The following is a 26,081-nucleotide window of genomic DNA, read 5'->3' on the forward strand; positions in this document are numbered from 1 at the left end:
TACAGAAAGACCAGAAAAAGAGAACATGGGTAAGTAATAAAAATTGGAGAACATATGTGACAAGTTGCTACAGACTGGTATCTGAGATAGCAGGCTTTCACAGATTAAGAGATTTAAGGCCAAAAAGGAGTTCTATGATCATCTAGTCTGACCTCCTCCATAGCACAGGCCAAAGCATTTCACCAAATGATTTTTGCATCAAGCCCATAACTTGAAGTTAAGCTACAGAATACCTTTTAGAAAAAAAACCCTAGTCTTGATTTTAAAGATTGCAAGTGATTAAGTATCATATGGCTAGGTAATTTGTTCCAATGGTTAATCACCATCACTAAAAATGGATGACTTATTTCTAGTCTCAAGTTGTGTAGTTTCAGCTTCCAGACATTGGATCTTGTTATGACTTTGCTCTTAAAATAGCAAATTCTTGTGGTAATGATGTGTTGTCTGTTGACAAATGACAACAACTGTATCTTTTCTGCTCTCTCCCAATCCTATCATCCATCATGGAGAAGAGGAAAAGCACTGAAATCCACTATTACGGCCCTAAACTGACAGATGAAGAAAATCCAAAGCAGCATCAACCCATTTCTCTCCACATGCTTGGCAGGCTCTCCCCTGGAACAGAGAGCATGGGAGGTTGGAGATGGGGAAGCATGACCTGATGACAGCCATTGTACGTGGCAACACCATCCTGGCCAAAGAGCTATGCTAGAAAACGATGGGTAACTTGATGACAGATTCAGTACTCTGAGCAGCCACCTGAGCCATTATCCAGTAGCTATTTGCAATATCATTGTCTTCTCCAATCTGCAGCTAAGTGCTTTAATGAGCAGGCATTGCCAGGAGACCACAATCCAATCTGGACCTGAGTAGGTGCACTAGCACTTACTTCCCACTATATCGTGACCAACTGGTTTGTTTTAGATCTCTATGAATTCCCTAGGAGCATTTAGCATCCTGTGTTCAACAGATTTTTAAGATTATCCCCCCCCCACACACACACACTCCCACAGACCCAAGGGTATTATTACATCTCACAGCTTTTCCAGACAACTTTTCCCTTTCTGTGGGTTATTTCAGTGATGTTACAGAGGACAAATTTAAAAAAATCCCAGAGAGCCAACATACCATGTAAAAGAACAGGGGTACAGATATATAACATTACACTGAATTATTTTGGTAAGAATTTTCTCTTTAGGACACCAGTAGCTCACACAGCTTTGATCATAAGTAAAAGAAGCCTTTCAAATTCCATTAGAAATGATGAAACCATCATATGGTAATTTAACATCAATAAAGCAACAAAATCTTCCAGCCACTGTGCTCTCTCTTTGAGACACAGCTGTTTTTTTGTTTACCATCAAGAAGGTCTCAAAAGGATGGGCTGAAAAGCCCTAAAATAAACACAAAGCATGTTGGTGGTTTTTAAGTCTGATCAATGGATATTTATGAAACCTTCCTTCTACTTTTTTAAATTACGTTACAGAAGACCGCTTAATCAAAGGACAGAGTTTTAGCACATGAAATTCAGCAGACCTATTTAGCTCTGAATATCTATAACATTAACATATGCTTATTAGCCTAAACCACTTAAACAACAGCTGTCATAGGAACACATTGTTTTTATTATTCCTTCACGTACTAGCCATCTGGTCCTTTCACTACAGTGATTTTTACCTAGTACTGCCATTAGAATTCCCACTGTGACTATGGTCATACACTATTTGTGAGTATTAAAGTTGTTTTCCTTTTATCATCTTCATTTTATTAGTCTGTCTGCTTGTTCACTAATGAATTGAATAGCCCTGTGAAGCTTCGCTCGCAAAAGTAGTTTACTACCACATGACTCGTTTAAAACAAACAAGTAAGCAAACAAAAAACCCCACACCTTTGGCCTTATCAAACACCACATAGATGTGGGAATTTTGTTTACAAGATTAAAAAGTGGTTTGCGTTCACTTTTTTGGGGGATGGGAGGAGCTCTGTCAATATACAAGTTAAAAGTTAAAGTCATGGTAGTTATAAAACAATCTATTTTTAAAGAAACATGAAGACATCAAAATGAATTTGCTGAAGCCTTTACATGTTAATTCAATCATGTTAGCAAAAATTAGCTTGAGCAGTAAGCTTTTTAGTATCTTAAAAGGTTCACAGTGTGAGGAAATCATGGCTTTCTGCTGGGCTATTGTACAATCTCTTAAATACTGTGCTAAGACTAACATATTCTACATTTGGAAATAATAAAAGCCACAGGCCGCAAAGGTCAACAGAGAGGAAGGTTTAATCTAAGAATGAAGTATCAGTTTGCATGTTTTAAAGCGGACATTGCATGCATTTGAAACAATGATGCCCAATGCTCATGATTTGCTACCTCATTTTGGTTAGATTGGATATTTTTAGACAGCTTCAGGGCGAATTTGTTTCAGTGTTGCTTTTATGCTTGTGATAATTTTAAAGTCTTATTTCTCATGAAAGATTAGGTATAAAAATTCAACTGCAGTTTGTTTCTCATGAGTTTTTCTTTCTCAGACTCAAACTATTATTATAGGCTATTCAGGGTATGTAAGTTCTCCATTTATGTAACTCATTTGATGTTGAGCAAACCATTTTTACTGTGTACAGTACCTTCACATTCTGCTTGATAACTCATTGACTTCAAACTTGTCAGAGTATATGTGTTTGTTACTGTATTGCACCCACTGCCAATTGTACTGCCAATTTATTGTTTTCAAAATGTCGCAGGACAGTCTGAAGTAATGTAAAATGAAATTATTTTTTCAGTATTGAAACAGAAAGCAGAAGACACTATTTGCCATATCTAGAGAGGTTTTTAGTTATTTACGGCACAGTGTTATGAATCTGACAGCTTATTTTTTTTCCATTTAACTTTCCCAACCTTTTCCACAGCGAACACTTTCTGTCCTCTAATTCATGTGAAACACAAAAAACAAGCAAAAAAAAATCTAAGATCAAAACTTTGAAGGGGATGAATTATGTAGCCACATTAACTAATGAGGTAACAGGCAGAGAGGGCCCAAGCTGTGAGCCAGTCTGCCCAAAGCTGCAAGGGTCACTTCAGGTCAAATGCTGCCTGCCCCTATGGGGCATGAAGAGCCCTGAGGGCCAGATTTTCACAAGTGTTCCACACTCAGTAGCTCCCATTGTGACATTCATGGACACATTTTCAAAAGAGCGCAGTATCTGATGTGCTGGCAACTTATTTTGGTGCCTAAGTGGGAGCTGAACTCTTCTGAAATGCTGGTTCCACAGTTAGTGACCAGAATCTGAGAAGATCCCAGCACATGGGTGCTGAGTACTTTTGGAAATCTGGCCATAAATGTCACAATGGAAAAACACTTCATACCGAGGCACGTGGTTTGATGAGAGGAGGATTCCTACCTCTCAAGGTCTTAGTATGGGAGGAAGAGCAAAGGAGGGACAGAATCTGTCTCACTGTGCATAAATTCAAAGTGAAAGATGATACAATTACTCATTGTTGCCTTTCCTCTGATTTCTGCTACCTCTCCGAAAAACTGAATTATCCATGCTAAGGGAATCTTGACACCTGGCTCCACATTTTAACGCTTCCATCTGGAGATATTTGAAGATCGTCCCATTGGACCTTTCACTTGTGATTATTTACTGCTATATATGTTTGGCCACCAGCCATGTCTTCTCTACCTGATTCTTTCACTGACCACATGGACCTATAAGCTCCTCTCCAATTCCACAAAACAGAGGAGAGCTGAAAAAGCCAAATATCAGAGCAGGTAGGACACCAACGGGAAAGACAGTTACGCTATGGGCCAAGTCCTCATCTGGTGCAGACTGGCATAGCTCCAGCAAAAGTACTGGAGCTATGCTGATTTATGCTAGCTGAGGATCTCTCTCTCTCTCGCTCACATGCGCGCGCACACACATCTCCTCCCACGCCATAGGCACTTCTCCATGACTGCTGCAATGGAGATCTGATCTGATCATCCCAATGAGGAAAGTTACTGGTGGGAAAGAGAAGTCAGGGAAAGAGCAGTTCTCTCAGGCATACATCCCTTGAAGTCCATTGAAGCTTATAAATCTTAACCTCAGATGTACCAACAGGGGGATGAGGCAACAGTGTGTGGTAGCAGCACCGGAGCTCCATATCTGTCCTCCCCTTCTGCACTTCTTCAGGAATGAAGAGAAATATCTAGCTCCTCATGCAGAGCTCAGTATGAATTTTGCCAGGCTAAATGTCACTGTTTTGATTTCATTGGATCAGAAACATATGGATCATATGCTTTAGCGATGCCATAATATTGTACATCATTTGCCATTTTAACATAATGTGAACACGCTAGGTATTTTTTATGTTGAATTAAAAATGTGCTTATATAATAGTACCCTCAGTTAAAAGACCCACCACCAAGCAAAGCAAAGCAAATTATACACACACACACACGATGACAAATTAATCATACTTGCTTTTGGATGGAAAGGTAGTTAGTTGGTGTGATAGCACATGATAGAAATTAAGAGACAATTTTTTTTATCTAATTTTCCAAGCATCATGTTGAATTGTGTTGTCACTTTACAAGGTACCAGGCTATGCTGCATCCACTGTCATCTAATAGGATATAATCCAATTTGACAAGATACCTTTTTAGGGATTTTTTTGTTTTTAAGGACTGCTGCTTGTAGTATTTCAGATGACACATTTTGGACAAAATGTTATGATACAAAAACAAGTTACAATAATACAATTCCCCAGGATTGACTGATATGAATTTGCCCATCATATTGCAAATCTTAATTAGTTTTTTCCCAACTAGTTTACTTATTATCAATTCAGTAGTCTTGGTTTTCTTGTATAGTTAGGCTGGAAGTGTGCTGAGACACTGCCTAACCATAATGTCTCATTGTTTCCTTCTGTACCCCCTTGAGGCTGTCCATATCCATCTGTTGTTTGTCTTATACTTAGATTGTAAGCTTCTTGGGGCAGGGACTGTCTGTTTTGTACAGTGCCTAGCACAATAGGTTCTGGCCCATGATTAGGGCTCCTAGGTGCTAAACAATACTAAGAAATGATAATAACAATAATATGCAATGAAAATCAAACAGCATTTGAATCCTGAAGAATCCATGAAGGTTATGTATGAAAAAACCAACCCCAGCCTTACCAGGAGACATCAGTGCTATGTCATGGCTTACTGCAGCCTACTCACTTTAGGGGAAGACTATGAAAGTGGTGCAATTAACACAGTAAGTGCTTTCCTCTTTCCCTTAGGGAGAAACTGGCCTTGATGAGAGTGGGACACAAGCCATTAGGGTAAAAGAAGTTAAATATTGCTAATCATTTTGCACGCTATTGTTTTGTGATATTCCATAACTTCACACAAAAGAAATTCTACTACTCAAACTTTTTCAAATAATATAAAACTTTAAAAATGTGTCTGAAGAGCAATACCTTATATTTCTCTTCAGTCATAAACCAAGAGTGAAAAAATATACAATTAATTAAAAATTCTGCCACACAAGTTTTCAGAATGTCACAGGAGCAGATAAGGAAGTTATAAAATTAAGATGAAACTAAAGACCATGACAACTCTATAAAGTTTACATCACATTAATGCAGAGACAGACTTTGCATAATATAAGCTATTGAAGGAATTTTTTTTTTAATATTTGGAAATGAAGGCATATATTTTTGTACACTTTTCATTTAAGAAATTATTCCATTGAAATGTCTTTAGCAATCATATGGCAACTGGGGTACAGTTAATGGCAAAAACTTCATTAACATCTTTAGCCACCACTGACAATGAAATAAAAATGAAAGCAATGTAAAATACCCAAGACAAATTGGCATAGTAGTTTCACCAGTATAGAGGTCTCCCTAGTTCCCATGAAAAATGCATGTAAAACTGAGTTATGAGTGCAATGAAAATTCTCTCATCTAGTAAATGTTATTGTTATTTAATGAAAATATAATATTTATAACAAGAGAATGTTAGCCCGGGGCCTAAATAAATCTGAGTTTGCTTTAACAAATCATTTGTTTATACTGCACATGCCCCATTGTGTATTTCCATTTTAGCAAATTCATATAAGATATATTCTTCAATGGCACAAACAGTGATAAAACATCTCACAATGGGTATGTGTGTTCTGGAGGGGATGCCCATCGTCCCCGTCACACCTGACAGACATCCCAGATCATTTGAGACTTCTAACATCACTCAGACTTCTAACAACTGGGACGTGGCATGGTATAGTGGAGTGGACACTGGACGAGGACTAGGGTGACCAGACAGCTGAACTGCTGTGTGACCATAAGCAAGTCATTTAAACTCTGTTTTCCCTCCCACTCTTTGTTTGCTCTATTTAAATTGTAAGTAAACACTTTTGGGCAAGAACTTTCTCTTCCTATGTGTTCGTATATCATCTTGCATAATGGAGTCCTGTTCTTGGGTGCTGCCACTAGATGCTAGCATAACAACAACAATTGTGTCTATTTTTGCACTCTGTTGCTAGATATCAGGAGATATTTCTGAAGTTGTTTTCAGATAATTCTTAGTAATTCCTCACTTATGTGGGATTCTGACATGTTGTAAAAGGGAAAACCAAAATCTGTCCCCCTTTTCATTTAGGAACAGTATCAGCCCATCTCAGGGTGTTTTTTGTCTGACTGTATTTCAGGGTGAACACTTAGCAAGTGTGGAAAATCAGGACACGGGTGAGGGGGTAATTGAAGCCTATATAAGACAAAGCCCCAAATATTGGGACTGTCCCTATAAAATTGGGATATCTTGTCACCCTATTGTATTTCATCTATGGATTAATTGCATTGGTCCAGTTTGTGACCCCACCTTGATCAGCAAATGGAATGGGAGCTCAGCTGCATCACGGGTACTGTGGAAGTCCCGTGACCTAGCCAGGTCCATGCTGGGAAAAGAAGTAGAGATGGAGTGTGTTGCGCTGAAGGGAGGCAGGTCCATTATGACGTAAATCAACCCTCATCCAGCCCATTAAACTCACCAGGCAAAGGTAATACAGCCCTAAACTACATTACCTTTTCTGTATCGCCACAGGCAGAGGCAAATTAACAGCAACATGGCTGCAGTGCACCCTGTTACAAAGCAGAGTGCTGGACTAATATAAACTACCAATAAAATACTTAGAAAAGAACAACAAAGCTCCTAGTCCAGATGAAATACATGACCCCCCCCCCCCCCACAGGATTCAGATGAAGACAATAGTCTAATCTCCATCTTTGCCATGCATCATGCACACACAGGCATACACACATATATACACAAAACATTATACAGGCATACACATATATATATATGCACAAAACATGATAAATGCATTACATGGGTCTATAATTTACCATTCACCTTTCATTGTTCACATGCCATCTGCCCACTAATCTCTTCTCCTATGATTTACTCCAGGACTGCAACTCCACCTACAGCTTCAAGCAGCCACAATTTTTAAAAATATTCTCAATCCTCTAAATCCCCTCCAAAATGTATACCCATATAAGGCTGAGAACAGGCAACATTTAGTTCTGAACCCATGACAGTCTTTACACATATTCAAAAATCTCAGCTTTAACATCCACTATCTCAAATCTTGTAGTGCTAGAAACAGGGACCAAGGTTATTTTATTTCATTTTTTAAATAAAAAGTAAAAGTTAGGTTCATAAGTAAATATTTCGCCATCTAAGTATCTAAGACTGACATGATCCACTGCTGAGAAATAAGAATCATTCTGAATCATCTTTATTCCATTTCAATGTAACTAATTTCAGCATTTCATAAATAAAAACGTTTCTGCTTTAACTACAGTAGGATGTATGGCAATAGACCAAGTTTATAGCTCTTATGTCATATCAGAGCAACAAATCCGATGCTGAAGTACTGGGAATAAAAAAATCCAGCCTTCCTTGTGACCCAAAACAACAAAATGCACAATAAATGAAAATCATGGAGTGCCAGTCTCCGTTTTCTGAATGTCAGTTTTCATATAAAACAAAAATTAAGAAAATTGTTACCGTATCATGCACAGGGTAGACTGAAAATATTTGAAGTAAAAAAGGCAGGCATGGACTAGAAAGAAATTTATATTAATAAAAATAACCTATGAAGACTTCTTTTTTCTTTTAAGCATGTTAGAACCACTCAGAGAAGAAGTCAGAACTATAGTGAAAGCTGCATAAGAAATCAAGTCAATTGATAAGCAATGTTCAAGGCAGTGATTGAGGGAGCCATTTAGTGACAGAGAAGGCATCATTAAAAAAAAAGATAGCTTTTGCCAACAGTAACTGCACAGTGGACTAGTCTCCCTCCTATAACAGGTCAGAAAATATTAACTTTGTAATAGTTTCTAGTGCAGGGAATGCATACAATATAAATAATTATATTTAGTAGTGTTCACAAACAGAGAGCAAAAGGGAATGATGCTTACTGCAAAAGGACACTTTACATGTGCTAGAAAAGAAAGCTACTACTCGGGTCTCAGCATTTCACTAGAACAGTTAAGTGAGATAATGAAGGTCTGCAACAGACTAAATAAACTGTTGATGAGTTCCTACCCAGAAATCTGAATTAAGAGGCATCCTCTAGCAGATAAGCAGCCGCCAAAAACTTGTCATTAAAGGCTCATTAAAATGGAAGAAATGCTTAATATAATAAAATAGCCTAGTAGCCAAATGCAAGGTTTTGACAGAACCTTGTTTTAGTGTCCATGCTTTTTTTATTTTTATTCTTATTCTGCAGTTCAAGACACTAATTTCAGAGAAACTGCCTGATGACACTGTCACATTTTCAAATACGAGCACTTATAACCACCACCTCCACTTCCTGATTCACAAGCCAGGTGACAGTTGAAACCACTTTCACTGAATTTAAATTTTAAAAAAAATGAAAACCGCATGCTTATATTTTGCTTCAGAACATAACTAGCTAGGATGTACATGTTTTGTCTGTAGTAGCAGTATACTTTGCTAGTATACCTTCTCCTCTTCCAAGGCACATTCTTCTTGTACTCTCAGTGCTCACTTACATTCTTATACATTCACTCATGAGAATTACTTTCCAAATACTGGACAATTACAGACATTAACCAAACACAGACAGCTGTTTTCTTCATTCACCTTTTGTTTTCTTTTATGCTTCTCACTGGTTATTTTCCCTGATAGGTATCACTACCTACTTGCAGGTTATAGGCCTGTTTATTCTTCACTGAGCCTGACTTCTTAGGCTCCACATATACAGCTGACTGGTGGAAGACATTGCAAACATAAATGACGTAATGTGGCACAAATACAAGACATCTTCGAAGAAGTGAAGCCAAGGATTGGGGCAGGTGTAATGAACAGAGTAGCCATTAATAAGATGCTAGAACTGTGCATGGTTCCCTAGACCCCACAAAGCACCCAGAGATCAATCGTAAACATTGTCAGTGGTAGAGTGGCACCACCATCAGTGAATATAGATAACACACTTACAATTGCAATTCACCAAATTCAAGAATTTGTATATAGCTGGCCCATAATCGGAATTCACTAAATGCAAGAATTTGAACATGACTGACCCACAGGGTTCTATGACAAACTACCAAGGATAGTAAAGATGCTGGCAGAGACAAAAAAGCATGTACATGTTGATCAAACAAAGGTGTTGACATTAATTTTATCTATTCAAGAGTGGTATATTTACAAGCAAGTTCACAAGAGCTTGACATCAAGAATATTTTGTCACAGGCTCCTGTACCAACATCAATCTTCACTGACTCTGGTGACATGAGGACTGTCAAGGCTAAGTCTAACAAAAAAACCCAGCTACAGACAGAGGTATCAGCTAGATATACTTCACAAGAAGTCACCTGCACAGTCATTGATAGCTCTGCAGTTCTTCGGGTAGTACACTGACCAGCAAATGGTATCATCAAAGACTTTGTGACCAATTTCAGAGTCTACATTGAACACAAGCTAGCAGCAAGTGTTATACACCTTGTCCTTGACAGGTTCAAAGACTTAACCACAAAGAGTGTCACAAGATCTAGCAGAGCTACAGAAGCAAACAGAGTACATCAGTTGATTACAAGTCCACGCCCACCTCCCCAGAAAGTTGCCTTGACAGTTACTGAAAATAAGAAACAACTGATCGACCTCATTTGTACAGAACTCATTCAAGATAAAAAACATTTCGCCAACATCACATACTAAAGCACAAGCTACTCAACCAGGCAGAAACAAGACCCCATTTTTAATAAACCAGGGAGGTGTGGTAATCATCACAGAAAATATGGCCACCCTGCATGAGGAAGCTGGCAACATCCTTGCAAAACAAATGGTGATGGTTGCAAAAGAGAAACTCGTGGAAACATCAATCATCATCATCAGATGACACTGATGTATTTGTCTTACTCTTGCACAGTTACCTTGAACAGAGCCTAACATCTTTAGTGAGTATGAAACCCTCAGCCCAAGGGAGAGCTGTAATAGACCTCTGTGCTACTGCAGAGCAAGACCAGAACATTGTACCAGGACCATCAGCTGCCCATAAACACTCAGGCTGCAATACTGTAGCTTCCTATTTTGGTCTCCGCAAAGGCACTGCGCGGAAGATTCTGTGAGCTGATTACTCCCTCTGTCTACTGGATATCAGTGTAGCTATTGCCTAATATCATTGAATCAGCAACCAAATTCATGGTTGCATGCTACTGACAATCAAATTGTGCCACCATGTTGGAAGAATGACAGAAATCATAGACAGCGAAAGTTGGCAAAGTACCATGTCAACATCAATGCTCAGCCCCTTATCACTAATAACTGAAGATGTAAAGAAAATGCAGAACAAGCACATCTTCAGATGTGTGTGCAAAATAGTGCTTTGGATCTAGATGCACCACTATGTGATCCACTATGTGATCCACTGCAGCATAGATGAATACACGATAGTTCCAAGTCTCTGCTTCCAAAATACCATGCAGATAATGTTGTACTTACTAAAAGGTAATAAAAGGTAATAATTGGAGATATACCAATCTCCTAGAACTGGAAGGGACCTTGAAAGGTCATTGAGTCCAGCCCCCTGCCTTCACTAGCAGGACCAATTTTTGCCCCAGATCCCTAAGTGGCCTCCTCAAGGATTGAACTCACAACCCTGGGTTTAGCAGGCCAATGCTCAAACCACTGAGCTATCCCTCCCCCCTAAAAAATTTTTTTAAAGGTAATAATTGGAGATATACCAATCTCCTAGAACTGGAAGGGACCTTGAAAGGTCATTGAGTCCAGCCCCCTGTTTTCACTAGCAGGACCAATTTTTGCCCCAGATCCCTAAGTGGCCCCCTCAAGGATTGAACTCACAACCCTGGGTTTAGCAGGCCAATGCGCAAATCACTGAGCTATCCCTCCCCCCGGTCAAGATATTTTGAAGTTAATCAAGTGCTTTTGTAAGAAAGATGCACCTTTATCATATTCTGTGCATGCCAAGGAAGTGTGTTGTGTTGCAATGACCTGAGAAAATCAGCATTATCATTTGCAGATGAAAACAGTGATGACTAGCAGTGACCTGAATTACTCATATTAGGAGATACAGCCATAGTTTAATTGAGAGAGAACACTCGTAATCATTTATGATTCCAAAATTAAGTATTTAACCAGTTTTTTGTTGAATATTTTTCACATTTAAAAAAGAGTGGTTGTTGTATCACATGAAAAGTGATGTTCATGCTATATTTGCAACCCCCTTCCTCATGTACCCCTCTTATTCAAAAATGTATTGTTATTAATTGATCTTGCAAATATTAAATACATGCACTTCATATAATAAAACTCTTATGCCTTGATTTTTGTATGTCCCAAAGCATGCAAACTCTTAGTGATTATGGGGATGGGAGGGAAGGAGGGATGAAATGCTAATATTTCAATATGTTCAACTTTGATAGAGAGTTATTAGGCGGAGTCTTTAAAATGTATGTTGTTGAGATACAGAACCCACAGACAAAAAAATTGCATGGCCCCTAAAGCAAGGTTGACCAGAGTGACTGACAGACTAAAAGGGAATCACGATAAAGTCATTTTTGGAAAGCTGGACTCTATTTTCATCTCTTCAGTAGAACAGGAATTTTATTACAGGATCCAAGTCTGAGAATGCTCTTGATTCCCACTGAAAACATTAGGTACTCGCAGGAGGTGCTCAGAACCACACACACAACTGGATGTATAAAAGAGTGTAATCTGAATGATTAAGGGAGTTGTAGGACCTTGTAGAAATGTTGGGGAAAATAGTCTGTTTTTATCTTCAGGAAAAATATTGAGATGATCTGGAAAAGTTACACACACTATGAAGTGAATATAAATATCAGAAACTACAGAACAATTTCAGTATATGTTCAGTGTCATAGCTGGTGTGATGGTGCACCCCATAAGGCTTCATGGAAATATGCTTATGAATGTGTGTGTGGGTGTGTGTGTATATATGACATAATTGGAATATGTTTTATGCTACATATGCCATGTAACACATCTCTGTAAAGGTTATGATCTACTGAATCTATTCATCCTATTTGTATGCATATGTTATTGTTGTATTCGAAGTTATGAATATTGGCTGTGTACTTGCTTGATTTCCAAGTAGCCTTAGTAAAGCATTTGGTCAGATTCTTGAGAAAGGAATATGCAAATTAAGTGCCCAATCAAGAAACACTTAAAGGACAATAAATCTTGGAATGCTCCACTCCACATAAGAAGTCTACTTGAGGACGTTCAGGGTAGTATGTAAACAATGGCTGCTGCCTGTAAATCTGAGTCATGCATGGATATGTGACTTGCCCATGTGACTCCAAAACTCCATCTTGGAGATGAACTTTGCATAGAAGAGAGGAGTGGGTCTCCACCCACAAGAGAAAGTTTACTTAAACCCCTGGGAGACCCCTCAATTTTCTCTTCAGCTGGCTGAAGAGACAGCTTCTCCACCCCCAAGGATACCTGAAAGAAAATGGGACAAAAGGACAGTAACTACTGGGGGTTTGATTGCCAGACCCAGACTAGAAGGAGACTAGTCTGTAAAAGGAAGCTTACTGGAACACCATGGAGGGTGAGATTTTGTCTGTATTCAGTTTTCTTACTGTATTAGACTCAGACTTGTGTGTTTTATTTTATTTTACTTGGTAATTCACTTTGCTCTATCTGTTACTACTTGGAACCACTTAAATCCTACTTTCTGTATTTAATAAAATCACTTTTACTTATTAATTAACCTAGAGTATGCATTAGTACCTGTGGGGGGAGAACAGCTGTGCATCTCTCTCAATCAGTGTTACAGAGGATGAACAATTTATGAGTTTACCCTGTATAAGCTTTATACAGGGTGAAACAGATTTATTTGGGGTTTGGATCCCATTGGGAGTTGGGCATCTGAGTGTTAAAGACAGGAACACTTCTTGAGTTGCTTTCAGTTAAGCCTGCAGCTTTGGGGCACGTGGTTCAGACCCTAGGTCTGTGCTGGAGCAGATTGGCGTGTCTGTCTCAACAAGACAGGGTGCTGGAGTCCCAAGCTGGTAGGGAAAGCAGGGACAGAAGTATTTTTGGCACATCGGTTGGCAGTCCCCAGGGAGTTTCTGTGATCTAACCCATCACAGCCGGATATAAATCTAAGGACATGTATAATCCTAAATTAATTTAGATCAAAATTGGTACACACACCGGGGCAGATGAAATCAAAGGAGCTATGACAATGTACCCCAACTGAGGAGCTGCTCCAGAGTGTAATTAATATACAAAATAGAATACCAAAGGCAGAAACAGATATCAGTAGAAATAACAACATTTTGTTGTAAGTGCTAGAAGAGGGAACAAGGGGGATTCACAATTGATAAGTCCGTTCCTGCAGACATAACTGAAGAGGATATTTGGACTAGGAACATCCCCATAATTTCCAGTTCATTGATGTTCCCATTTTATTTGTTCTGAAAAATGGAGAGTCAGTCAAGCATAAGTGAATTTCAGTGTGTTAAAAGAGCCATTAAAAGAAGATAGTAGAGACATTTATATTTGCTTTTCAAATAAAAGATTTCCTTGGACAGATATAGTGCTTGACACAAGGAACAAAAAATCTGTAATTGCTGTAAATTACTATATATAGCACAGAGAAGCGTGTAAATACGGTCTTTATGGAATAGGTATAACTTTTTAAAAATCCTTAACGGCCATATCATACCCATTGTGTTGAGCGGATACCTAAAAAAAAAAAAGTGTAAATATCACTCTAATGTCCCTGAAACTGTTGGCGAGAGAGAGCGTAGCAGAGTCAAAGCAACATCATTTCCCCCTGCCAAGTGCAAGCTGCTCTGCAGGTTCCAAGAGCATAAAAAGGAGGAGGGGGCACAGCCAGTTTTATGGCCACATATTCTGGCAAACACCTGAGAAAATTCCTACAAGAGTTAATGGAGATCCTTGACAGAAAACTACACATACGCGATACACTAACTGCAGTAATAGTATCATCAGCTCATGCGTTCCTCAAATTTAAAAGAGAGTCTATATAGTTGAATAATATTTTCTGAGAGATATGACAATTATGAGATAAAGAAAAACATTTTAAATGCTTATCATGAACTAAATGATTGTCTTCTTTTCCCTCATTTAGCAACCACGCACCATATATCTATCTGCATTAACATTTCAACAAATGAATGTAATGAAAGACTTTAAATAAATTTAAATGTTGTGGGGCAAATTCAGCCATCCTGGCCCAGAGACATGTAAAAAACACCAAGCCCATTAACCCAAATAAATGATTCACTCTTTTGGAGAGCAGGTGGCATTTCAACCATTGTTCTGCTTTGGGGCAGTCCTGGTAGAGTGTTTTTTTAATCCCTATTTAGGCTCCACAAGAGTTCCACCAGCAAGGCACTCTGAGGAACTTCAGAGTCAGTGCACTTCCCAATTGCTCCTCTTTGATGACAGCATTGTCCATTTTCTAGCCTATGGCTCCAAGCCAACTGCTACACAACTGGAGTTTTGTCATTTAGCACCATCACAACATAGTGTCTTGGCTCAGTTTCCTCCGCCAGAAAGATCCACCACTGTTTGTGAGTGAGAGTAAACCTTCTACCAGCATGTGGACTGGTGGTGAATCTGGCTGAATATCTACTTTACTATTAAGGCTATTCATTCATAGTCCTTATTGTCAAAAAATATTGCAAGGTAAAGTTCTCAACACACACATCCATGAGAAACATGAATCATCTGGCAGACCTGTTTGGAAACAAACTGATATTCATGTTCACAAAACCATCATACATGAAGAGATACAACTTGTATTCACTGTTCTGGAGAACTCTAGGACTGACCTTTATGGTGCTGAAGGGAAAGGTAACTCACTAGAGAATGGACGGCTCCTTCATGTAGGTGAAGATTAAGGTCTCTGACAAGGCACATGAAGAGTTTTGCACTGCAGCTGCCCTGGCCTATCGATAAGATTAGCAGACTTCTGTTTGCATTGTGATCAAGCATTAATGTCCCAAAGACAAGTACTAACTAAAAAAAAAGTAATAATAAATTGGGTGGTTGGGAAAGAGGAGAATAAAACCATTGAAATAATGACACCAAATGAAGGGCTTGGGAAAATGGACTCATCTTCAGGTCAGGAAGCAACCCACAGCTCAGCCCAGGCATGACCAGATACATGGTCATAAATCAGGATAAACTAACATGAATGCTGATTTATTTTACTTATTTATTCAGGAGAAGCTACAGTATTTAAAGTGTTCATTATTGAAATAATTTTATTATTCTAAATTAAATTCCATTAATGGAGGTTTCCAAGTCTTAAATGGAAGATGTGGGAAGGACTAATTTGCCAGTGCTGCTGACCTTTAAATACAGAAATGATGAGTTTCTAAGAATCTTTCTCTTCTAATCATGCAGCATGATTGTCTCGGTAAATGAAAAAAAAAACAACCTACAGCAACATTTTCTACCAAATACAATTTTGCAGCTTGTCAAAACCAGTTAAGACACTAGCGCCTGTTTTCTTTGTGAATTCTCAAGCCTTTACTCTCATCTTTCTCTGCACTGTGTTACTAGCCATGGGCGTTTGGATGACAATTGGAAAGAAAAGAAAAGAAAAGAAAAGAAAAGAAGAATTTTCTCAAGTCTCCAAGAGCTGTACAATCTAGAAGATTCATTCGTAAGAATCCAATAGTGTTCCAATTTATTCTCAGGCTGCTAACATTCAAAGGCAGTTCTAGAAACATAAATGAGTTTATGTATGATTACATTAAAATTCACAGACGGGCTCAGGAAAGAAATGCAGCCATGCTATCCTACTGCAGTATTCAAACAAGCCCATAGATCCTCATGATAAAGGCTAAGAACCAAATATGACTTCACATATTATTATTTGTATTATTGTAGCACCTAGAAGCCCCAATCATAGACGAGGGTTTCTTTATGCCAGGAAATACACAAACCCAGAACAGAAAGACTGTCCCTACTCCGAAGAGCTTGCAGACTAAGATAAGATTCAACAGATAGATACAGGCAGACAGGGTGTATAAGGAAAGAGCAAGACAATATTTGTTAGCATGATAGGCAGTGGTCTCTGCACACCAACAGATTATCTTTACCTCTAGCTGGATTCCCCATGTTGTAAGCCACAGGTGGTAAAGCCTCTCTGATTACCCACAGGTAGCTCGCTAAAGGACAGTTCTTCTTCCCTTTGTTTCCTTCCCAGGCCCTTCTCAGTTGAAGTGCTTCTTTCTCCCTCAGTGCCCCTGACATCTCCACTCAACCCCACATGCTCTCTATTACATCCCTGCTTCTCCTCTCCCGATCTACATATGTAGGAGGTGCATGGTGCATCAATACACTGGAGTGGGGAGGCATATTAGAGGAGTCAGAGAAAACTGGAAATACAGGGGACGAGGTTAGGCTTGGTTAAGGGAGATTTACAGTGGTGTGAACAGGACCATGTGGGTTAATTATGGTGAAATTGTAGATTATGAGGAATAAAGAGAATAATTTTATGTGTGGTTTGAAGTTTGTGTGGACTATGGTTGTTTAACTAGATGAACATAAAGAAACGTGAGAAAAATCAGGGCAAAATTTCCAAAGGGGAATATTTAAAAATAATTATTCTGTATGTCAGTAAACATCTTTTTAAAACATTTACATAGAGAATTCAGTCTTCTGATGTATTTATGTGCCAAATATAGAGACCTAAATAATTTAAAAAGGATTTTAGTCCTTCTTTAAGTGCAAATCTCAGTGTACCCAGGGTGATGCTTCGGTCCAGAATTAAATAGTTCTTAAAACACCAAAACCTCTCCCCAAACCACCTACCCACCCTTTTGTAAAATATTTTTAGTGATGAGTTGCACCAAACTTTACATAGCTGAAATTTCTGTGAGAGTACATCAAGATATTATCATGGTAAAACAAGTGAGGCTATCCTCAAAGACTCAGCCACATGCCACCTCTCTTTGTTGCTTCTTGGACTAAGGGCGGAGACAGGACCTCACTGAGAAATCCATCTGGAGGAATGCAGGTTGTTCTCTGCAAGGATAAAGTGGGACAGGATGGGATTCTCAGCAGTCTGAAGTCCCTAGGCAGTCCTTTACCTTCACCGCGATCATAGGTCCTCCACTGCTTTCTGGCACAGCTCCCCAGTGAGACTCACTCAAGCCAGTTTGCAAGTTATATCCACCTGAAATATGGCCAATTAAGGTGCACAAATACCATAGTTATGGGGCCATGTAAGTACCTAAATCATTTCCTAATGATTCCAACAACAAGAGAAATACAGTAGCTCCCCATTTAACGTCCTCTTGCTTAACATTGTTTCGATCTTATGTCTCTGCTCAATTACAGAACATGCTCCATTTAAAGTTGTGCAATGCTTTGCTATAATGTCGTTTGGCTGTCTGCTTTGTCCACAGCTGACAGCCCCCCATCAGCTTCCCTACGCCCCACTCCCCCCCGCCGGCAGACCCCGTGGATCAGCACCTCCCCTCCTCCTCCCCCCCGTGGCAATCAGCTGGCTTGCAGCATTCAGGAGGGAGGGGGAGGAGCGAGGACTCAGTGCGCAGGCTCCTCCTCCCTCCCCTGCCTCCCGAACGCCACAAACCAGCTGACTGCTGTGGGCAGGACGCAGGGGAGGGAGTGGGGAGCCTGCACACCAAGTCCTCACTCCTCCCCCTCCCTCCTGCCCCCTGAACATCGCAAGGCAGCTGATTGTCGCGGGCAGCAGGGAGGACATGGCGCGCCTCCCCACTCCCTCCCCTGCCCAACTATAGTACTGTATAGTATAGTACTGTACTGTATGGCAAAAAAAAATTTCCATGGAACCTAACATTCATTCTTATGGGGAAATTGGATTTACTTAACATCGTTTCACTTAAAGTCACATTTTTCATGAACACAACTACAACGTTAAGTGAGGAGTTACTGTAAGAGAAATCTAATTTTCCATTTGTGGTTTAGTCTTATAAAATCAAATCTAAGATAAAGTTTACAGGTGAATTGCAAACATTTATCAGACAATGAAATTACAGGGTTATGTGCTGAATGTCCCAATCAGAAAAAGTAATCGGGCACCCCTCCCCACCACACATAGTTGCTACAGGTCCTCTGAGTCTGTTGCCAGCTGGTTCTCACTCCACTTTGAAATTAAAATTTTGTCCCATCACTGCTACCCCACAAATTTATGAAGCATGCTGGTTACATAATGCCTTAAATTTTAATTTATTAGCATGTGGCATAGTTTTGCATATTTTTAGAATATAAAATTACAATAGAAAGTTTAAACTTACAGTTATTTATTTTCGACCACATATCTCCAGCACACCAACACTTGCATTGTTTTAGGGATCAATTACAAAAAACACACTAAAAAGGGTTTGCTGCAGCTGGTTAATTATTATTATTTAAAGCCACCTTGGCAGTGAAGCTCTCCATTTGGGATCCCTAGCCCAGGGTGAATGAAGACTCTTGAATAAAGTACATCTAATAACCTAAGCAGGCAAAAGGAGATTCTGGTCAACAGAATAAATGGAAACAGTTTACTACACTAGGAAACTTATAAAATATTTACCACCCTCAAGCGTACAATATCTCTGTAATTACAAAGCTTGGGATCATTTGCATTATTTGCATTATTTTTTATAATATGTACAGTTCTCAAGCACAGATTTGCTATCAGGTTTCATGAATGTAAGTGACATGCTATACTGTCAACAAGTTCTCATGATCTATTTTATGCTTAATTAAACTAATGCTTATAAGATCCAGATTTTCAAATACTTTTTACAATGAAAAAGGAGCCACAGTAGAAAATATTTTATTTAAGAATGATACATAGTTAATAAGCAATTAAACAGCCAATGCCTCGGTCGGAAGAATTGATCGAAATAGCATATATTTATTGCATTGGGATTTTCCTCTTTCCACAGAACGAAGAGATACCTGACAATCTTGAAACCTTTTATTGAGATCCTATTCAGACAAGTTCAGAGTCTGTCTAAATTACTGCCTTAAAAGTGTGAGCAATCCACTGGAATATATCTTTGTTACTATTAGGGCTTGTCTTCACTACGGGTAAGTCGACCTAAGTTACGCTACTCTAGCTACATGAATAACATAGCTGGAGTTGCCAGAGCTAAGATCAACTTACCCCTGTGTCTTCGCTGTGCTGTGTCTACAGGAGACGCTCTCTGGTCGACTCATCTTACTCTTCTCGTGGAGCTGGAGTACCGGAGTCTACCAAAGAGTGCTCTGCTGTCGATTTAACGGGTCTTGACTAGACCCGCTAAATCGACACCCACTGCATCAATTGCAACAGCATCGATCTCCCTGGTAGTGAAGATAAGCCCTTAGTGTCAAATCCTGACCTAAGATATACCAGTGTAAATCCACTATACCCCACTGACTGAAGCCAAGTACTAGTTAGCAGTGAGATCAGAACATCACTCTACATGGTATACACTCAGATGCTTGAGGTTCTTTACCCTGACCATGTGTTAAAAAGAAAGTACTTTATTGAAATGGGTTTGCTGGGATTCAGCTGGCCATTAGAAAACACCAGTTGCAAAGTAACCAGATGGGATTTTTGCAGTGTGAAGAACCTTTCCTCTACCATACATAGGTATGTTATTGTGTAAAATAGAACTTCAAAATCTGTAATCTATGATTGAGAGTTACCCTGTGTCAGGAGTCTACCCTCACTTGAAACTGGGCGGTTTCAAAGTGAGGACCCGCATGTCTTCCCCCCACCCCAAAATCCTAGGGTAGGTCTCCTTCAGGCTGCCACCACTCGGTCGATTACGTGGGCCGAGACACCCCTATATTCCCCCTCCCACTCCCCTTTCCAGAGACGTTCCCTGGGGAAATACAGATCCACTCATCGGAGGGAAACCTCCCCCCCTCTCTCTCTCCTAGCCACTGGAAAGAGATACCTGATTCAACTGTTTGAATCAAACCCAGGAGGAACTATCTCCCCCTCCCTTCTCTGCCCGGAGATAAGCCTGTCTCACCACCGAGAGAGTGTCTTCGCCCCTCCCCCTATCCACAGTAGAAGGGATTTAATCAAGTCTTTATAGAAAGAATTTATTAAAAGGAAAACAAGAAAATACAGAATCTCTATGAGCCCAAGCTGGACACTCATAGGGTATAACCTTGCTAAGTTTTGGAGAGAATCCTCTCTCTTTCTCAGTACACAAAACAGCAGAATAAGAATAATCAATAACAAACACACAGAATTGCAAGCATAGGATTATTAGGTGAGGACACAACGTATCTTTCTAATACTCACTATCTTGACTAGAAGAAATTAGTTCAGAAAGGTGGAAACTTGTAGACTTGATTAAAACATCTGGACCCTTGTAACTCCAGACGGCTAAAGACAAAGACCCCCCCCAAACAGAGGGAAAAGTTCCCTCCTAGGAGTTTCAAATTCTCTTCCCTGATTGGTCCTCAGGTCAGGTGTCCACCAGGTACTATGTTTTAACCCTTTACTAACTATTCATGACACGCCCCCCAAATCGCTACAGTGGGATCCACTGGCGGCGATTTCCTCCTAGAACTGTAAAACAAACAGAGCAATAAAACACATGCACTATTACATAGACTACAAAGCATGAAAACATGTTAATAACACTTTTTAGCCACTTGATTCTGGGAAACTTTCACGAGAGAGTGCATCAGCAACTTTGTTGGAAGCTCCTGAAATGTGTTGAATGTCAAAGTCAAAGTCTTGGAGAGCTAAGCTCCAGCGGAGAAGTTTCTTGTTGTTTCCCTTGTTGGTGTGAAGCCACTTTAGCGCAGCATGGTCAGTTTGTAGCTGGAAGTGCCGGCCCCAAACGTATGGGCGTAGCTTTTCCAAGGCATACACAATGGCGTAACATTCTTTTTCACTGATGGACCAGTGGCTTTCCCTCTCAGACAGTTTCTTGCTGAGAAACACGACAGGATGGAAGCTGTGATCCGGTCCTTCCTGCATTAGTACCGCTCCTACCCCACGTTCAGATGCATCGGTGGTAACTAGGAAGGGTTTGTCAAAGTCTGGGGCCCTTAATACAGGGTCCGACATGAGCATCGCCTTAAGCTGGGTAAAGGCTTTCTGACACTCATCAGTCCACTTAACTGCATTTGGCTGGGTTTTCCTGGTCAGATCAGTTAGTGGGGCAGCGATTTGGCTGTAGTGTGGTACAAATCGCCTGTAATATCCGGCCAAACCTAAGAAGGATTGGACCTGTTTCTTTGACCTTGGGACAGGCCACTGTTGGATAGCCTCCACCTTGGCCTGTAGGGGGTTGATGGTTCCTTGACCCACCTGGTGTCCTAGGTAAGTCACTCTGTTGTGGCCTATTTGACACTTTTTGGCCTTAACAGTTAGTCCTGCCTGCCTGATGCGCTCTAAAACCATTTTCAAATGTTCTAGGTGTTCGGGCCATGAATCAGAAAAAATGGCCACATCATCGAGGTATGCAACTGCACAGTCTTCCAATCCTGCTAGTAGACCATCCACCAGCCTTTGGAAGGTGGCAGGTGCATTCCGCAGTCCGAACGGAAGCACAGTAAACTCATACACCCCTGCATGGGTGATGAAGGCAGATTTTTCCCTGGCGGGTTCATCTAGTGGTACCTGCCAGTATCCCTTGGTTAAATCAATGGTAGAGATGAACTGGGCACGTCCCAACTTTTCCAATAGCTCATCAGTGCGTGGCATTGGATAGTTGTCTGGACGAGTTACAGCATTTAGCTTACGGTAGTCCACACAAAAGCGTATTTCCCCATCTGGTTTGGGAACCAGAACCACTGGAGATGCCCATGCACTGGTAGAAGGGCGGATGATACCCATTTCCAACATGTTGTAAATCTCCTGTTTAATAGCAACTTTGGCATGAGGTGACACCCGGTAGGGTGGTGTTCTAATCGGGTGAGCATTACCTGTGTCAATGGAGTGGTAGGTTCGCTCAGTCCGTTCTGGGATGGCTGAGAACAAGGGGTCGAAGTCAGTGCACAGTCCCTTGATCTGTTGCCGCTGTAGACGTTGTAGGGTTGTGGAGAGGGTCACCTCTTCCACACCACCATTTCGTTTACCTTCGTAGTAGACACCTTCAGGCCACTCGGTGTCATCTCCTTCCTGAACTGTAAAGTGACAGACCTGTAATTCTCTGGGATAAAAGGGCTTTAGAGAGTTAACATGAAACACTTTAGGCTTTAAAGAGGAATCAGGGAATGTTATGAGGTAGTTAACAGCTCCTAGGCGCTCCTGGACCATGTATGGTCCTTCCCAGGACGCTTCCATCTTATGGGCTTGTTGCGCCTTGAAGACCATGACCTGGTCTCCTACCTTGAAGGACCGCTCCTTGGCATGTCGATCATACCAGACCTTTTGCTCCGCTTGAGCATCCTTTAAGCTCTCTCGAGCAAGGGCCCAAGAGTCTCGGAGGGTGTTTTGAAGGTTGCTTACAAAGTCCAGAATGTTAGTCCCTGGAGGAGGTGTAAACCCCTCCCATTGCTGCTTTACCAGCTGTAATGGCCCCTTAACCTGATGGCCATACACCAGCTCGAATGGTGAGAATCCTAAACTGGGATGTGGAACAGCCCTGTAGGCAAACAGCAACTGTTGTAACACTAGATCCCAATTATTGGAGTGTTCATTGACGAATTTGCGGATCATGGCCCCCAAAGTTCCATTGAACCTTTCCACTAGGCCATTAGTTTGGTGATGGTACGGGGTGGCAACCAAGTGATGCACCCCATGAGTTTCCCACAGGTCTTTCATGGTCCCTGATAGGAAGTTTGTTCCCGAATCTGTAAGAATTTTAGAGGGCCAACCCACCCTGGTAAAAATGTCAGTTAAGGCCTGGCACACAGTGTTAGCCCTGGTGTTGCCTAGAGCTACTGCTTCCGGCCATCTGGTAGCAAAGTCCACAAAAGTCAGTATGTACTGCTTTCCTCTGGGGGTCTTCTTTGGGAAAGGACCCATAATATCCACAGCTACTCGCTGAAATGGGACCTCCATTATGGGAAGTGGTTGGAGAGGGGCCTTGATCTGGTCTTGGGGTTTTCCTACCGTTTGGCATACCTTACAAGACCGGACGTAAGTGGTTACCGCCTTGCCCATCCCCTCCCAGTCAAAGGACCTTCCCAACCTGTCTTTGCTTCGTTTCACCCCAGAATGGCCACTAGGGTGATCATGGGCTAAGCTTAAGAGCTTTTCCCGGTACTTGGTCGGAACGAGCAACCGTTTTTGAGGATGCCAGCCCTCCTGGTGTCCACCAGAAAGAAATTCCTTGTATAACAGTCCGTTCTCCACAACGAACCGGGATCGGGTAGTAGAGCTGAGAGGCGGTGGGTTGCTGTGTGCCGCCGCCCATGCTTTCTTGAGGCTGTCATCAGCTTCCTGCTCTTTCTGGAACTGTTCCCTTGAGGCGGGAGACACCAGTTCCTCTGGAAGCGATGTAGGTGATGAGGTTGTTTCCGTTGACTGTGGACCGCTCCCCGCTGGTGCACAAAGTGTCATTTCAGGCTCCGGCTGAGCCTCTTGGGTAGGGTTGTTTGCTGCTTCTGCCAGTTCAGGCCCGTTGGCGCCCTCTGGTGGTGGAGTTGCAAGCGCTGGCGCCGGTGCTGGCGCTGGTTGCTCTTCCAGTTCCGGTTCTGGGACTGGATGTACTATGGCTGCTGTAGGTGTTGGCCTGGGATCCGGTTCCACCACCTCTGTCTGGGTCTCTGGTAATACAGACGGGGTCTCGGTGGATGGCTCAGGAACAGGGATGGGTCCGGCAGCTCGTCTGGCTTGGCTGCGTGTAACCACTCCCTCTGTTTTTTGCTGTTCAATGTGTCGGGCCAAGTCGTTCCCCAGTAGCATGGGAATCGGATGGTTGTCATAGACAGCAAAAGTCCACTTCCCTGACCAGCCCTTGTACTGGACAGGTAAACGTACAGTAGGTAATGTTACAGGTTTTGACATGAAGGGTCGAATTGTCACTTTGGTTTTTTGGTTGATGAATTTGGGGTCCACGAAGGTTCGGTGGATAGCTGACACATGTGCTGCAGTGTCTCTCCATGCGATGATCTCCTTTTCGTCCACTCTCAAAGTTTCCCTATGTTCTAAGGGTATTTGAGATACATCTATGTCCGGCTTTCCTTGGTGTGAAGGTGCAAGGAGTTGCACTCGGTTTAGGTTCTTTGGGCATTTGGCTTTGATATGCCCCAATTCATTGCATTGAAAACATCGCCCAGTTGATGGGTCACCGGTTTGTGTTGGTCTACTGGAGACTGGTGAGGTAGAAGAAGAGGTAGAGTGTGACTGTCCGTGGGTTGTAGGTGTGGGTTTGATTGGTCCGCGACGGTAGGGTTTAGTGTCGGTGTGTACCCTGTTGGATTCGCTCCCCTTGGCAGTAGCTTTCGTGTTGTGTACTGATGCCATCCATCTGGCTCCAATCTCTCCTGCCTCAGTGAGAGTTTTTGGTTTACCATCTTGGATGTAGCGTGTAATGTTCTCCGGAACACCATCCAAGAACTGCTCCATCATCATCAGGAGGGTTAGCTCGTCCATGGTTTGAACATTGGCTCCTGCTAACCAGGAAGAAAAATGCTTTTCAATGTAGGAGGCGTGTTTTGGAAATGACTCCTCTGGTGTCCATTTCTGGTTTCTGAAACGCTGACGGGCGTGATCAGGGGTGATGCCCATTCTGAGTTTGGCCTTGGTTAGAAATAGTTGAAAGTCGTTCATTTGGCCCTTAGGCATTTCAGCTGCCACCAGGGCTAATTGTCCGCAGAGCTGTGGCCTCAGCTCTACCATGTATTCTGCTTCAGGAAGACGGTATCCCAGACAGGCCCTTTCAAAGTTTTCTAAGAAGGCCTCAACATCTTCACCTGCCCTGTAGGCGGGAAATTTTCTCCGAGAAGGTTGATCATTAGGTTGAAGAGGGGTTGGATTGAGTGGAGTTTGCTGTTTAGTTTTTTCTAATTCCAGAGCCTGTCTCTGGATTTCCAGTTCTTTGTTTTTCAACTCCAGTTGTCTTTTGTGCTCAGCCTCTTTGGCTTGTATTTTCTCCATTTCTCTCTTGTGCTCAGCCTCTTTGGCTTGTATTATCTCCATTTCTCTCTTGTGATCAGCCTCTTTGGCTTTTTCTTTCATTTCAATCTCCTTGAGTTTTAATTGTAATTCCATGTCTTGTAATTGCAGTTCTTTGTGTCTTGTTTCCAGTTTAGATGCGGCCTTGGCACTCATTGTGTCTGTGTCCTGGCGCTGGCCACACCCCTCTGCAGTCCGTGAACTGTTTGTGGTGTTTGACAGTCCCTAACCCTGGCTATGATAACTTGAGTACTGAAAGAGAAAGCAATCCTCTGTATAGCAAACTGTGGTTTGTGTAATGTGACTGTTTTGTACTGAGAAAGAGGGAAAGAGTAAAAAAAAATTCCTCTGTCTCCCTCTGCTCTGAGTTGCTGTACTCAGCAGCCCAGCTGAAAGGCTGCTGCTAACAATACCCCTGAGAAAAATCTGGTCTATTCCTCAGGGATTGGTGTTCTCCTGTCTTCTGATCCTTTCAAAAGACACAGGGAGAGAAAAAAAAAAAA

General features: G+C 41.3%; 1 protein-coding gene across 4 annotated transcripts in view; it reads right to left on the reverse strand.

The window, feature by feature from the left end:
* The window catches only part of GPM6A (glycoprotein M6A), a 319,807-nt gene that overhangs the window by 83,821 nt on the left and 209,905 nt on the right, over positions 1–26,081 (reverse strand). Inside the window, exon 1 of one of the 4 annotated variants that reach the window (XM_045018379.1) lies at positions 15,344–15,446. The exons of the other annotated variants lie outside the window; for them this stretch is intronic. Within the exon in view, the coding sequence (XP_044874314.1) occupies positions 15,344–15,431 (88 nt within the window). The 5' untranslated portion in view covers positions 15,432–15,446. Of the gene's footprint in view, positions 1–15,343; positions 15,447–26,081 lie in introns of those variants that run through there. 4 annotated transcript variants of the gene reach the window in all.

The sequence above is a fragment of the Mauremys mutica genome, chromosome 5, assembly GCF_020497125.1.
Source record: "Mauremys mutica isolate MM-2020 ecotype Southern chromosome 5, ASM2049712v1, whole genome shotgun sequence".
Lineage (NCBI taxonomy): Eukaryota > Metazoa > Chordata > Testudines > Geoemydidae > Mauremys > Mauremys mutica.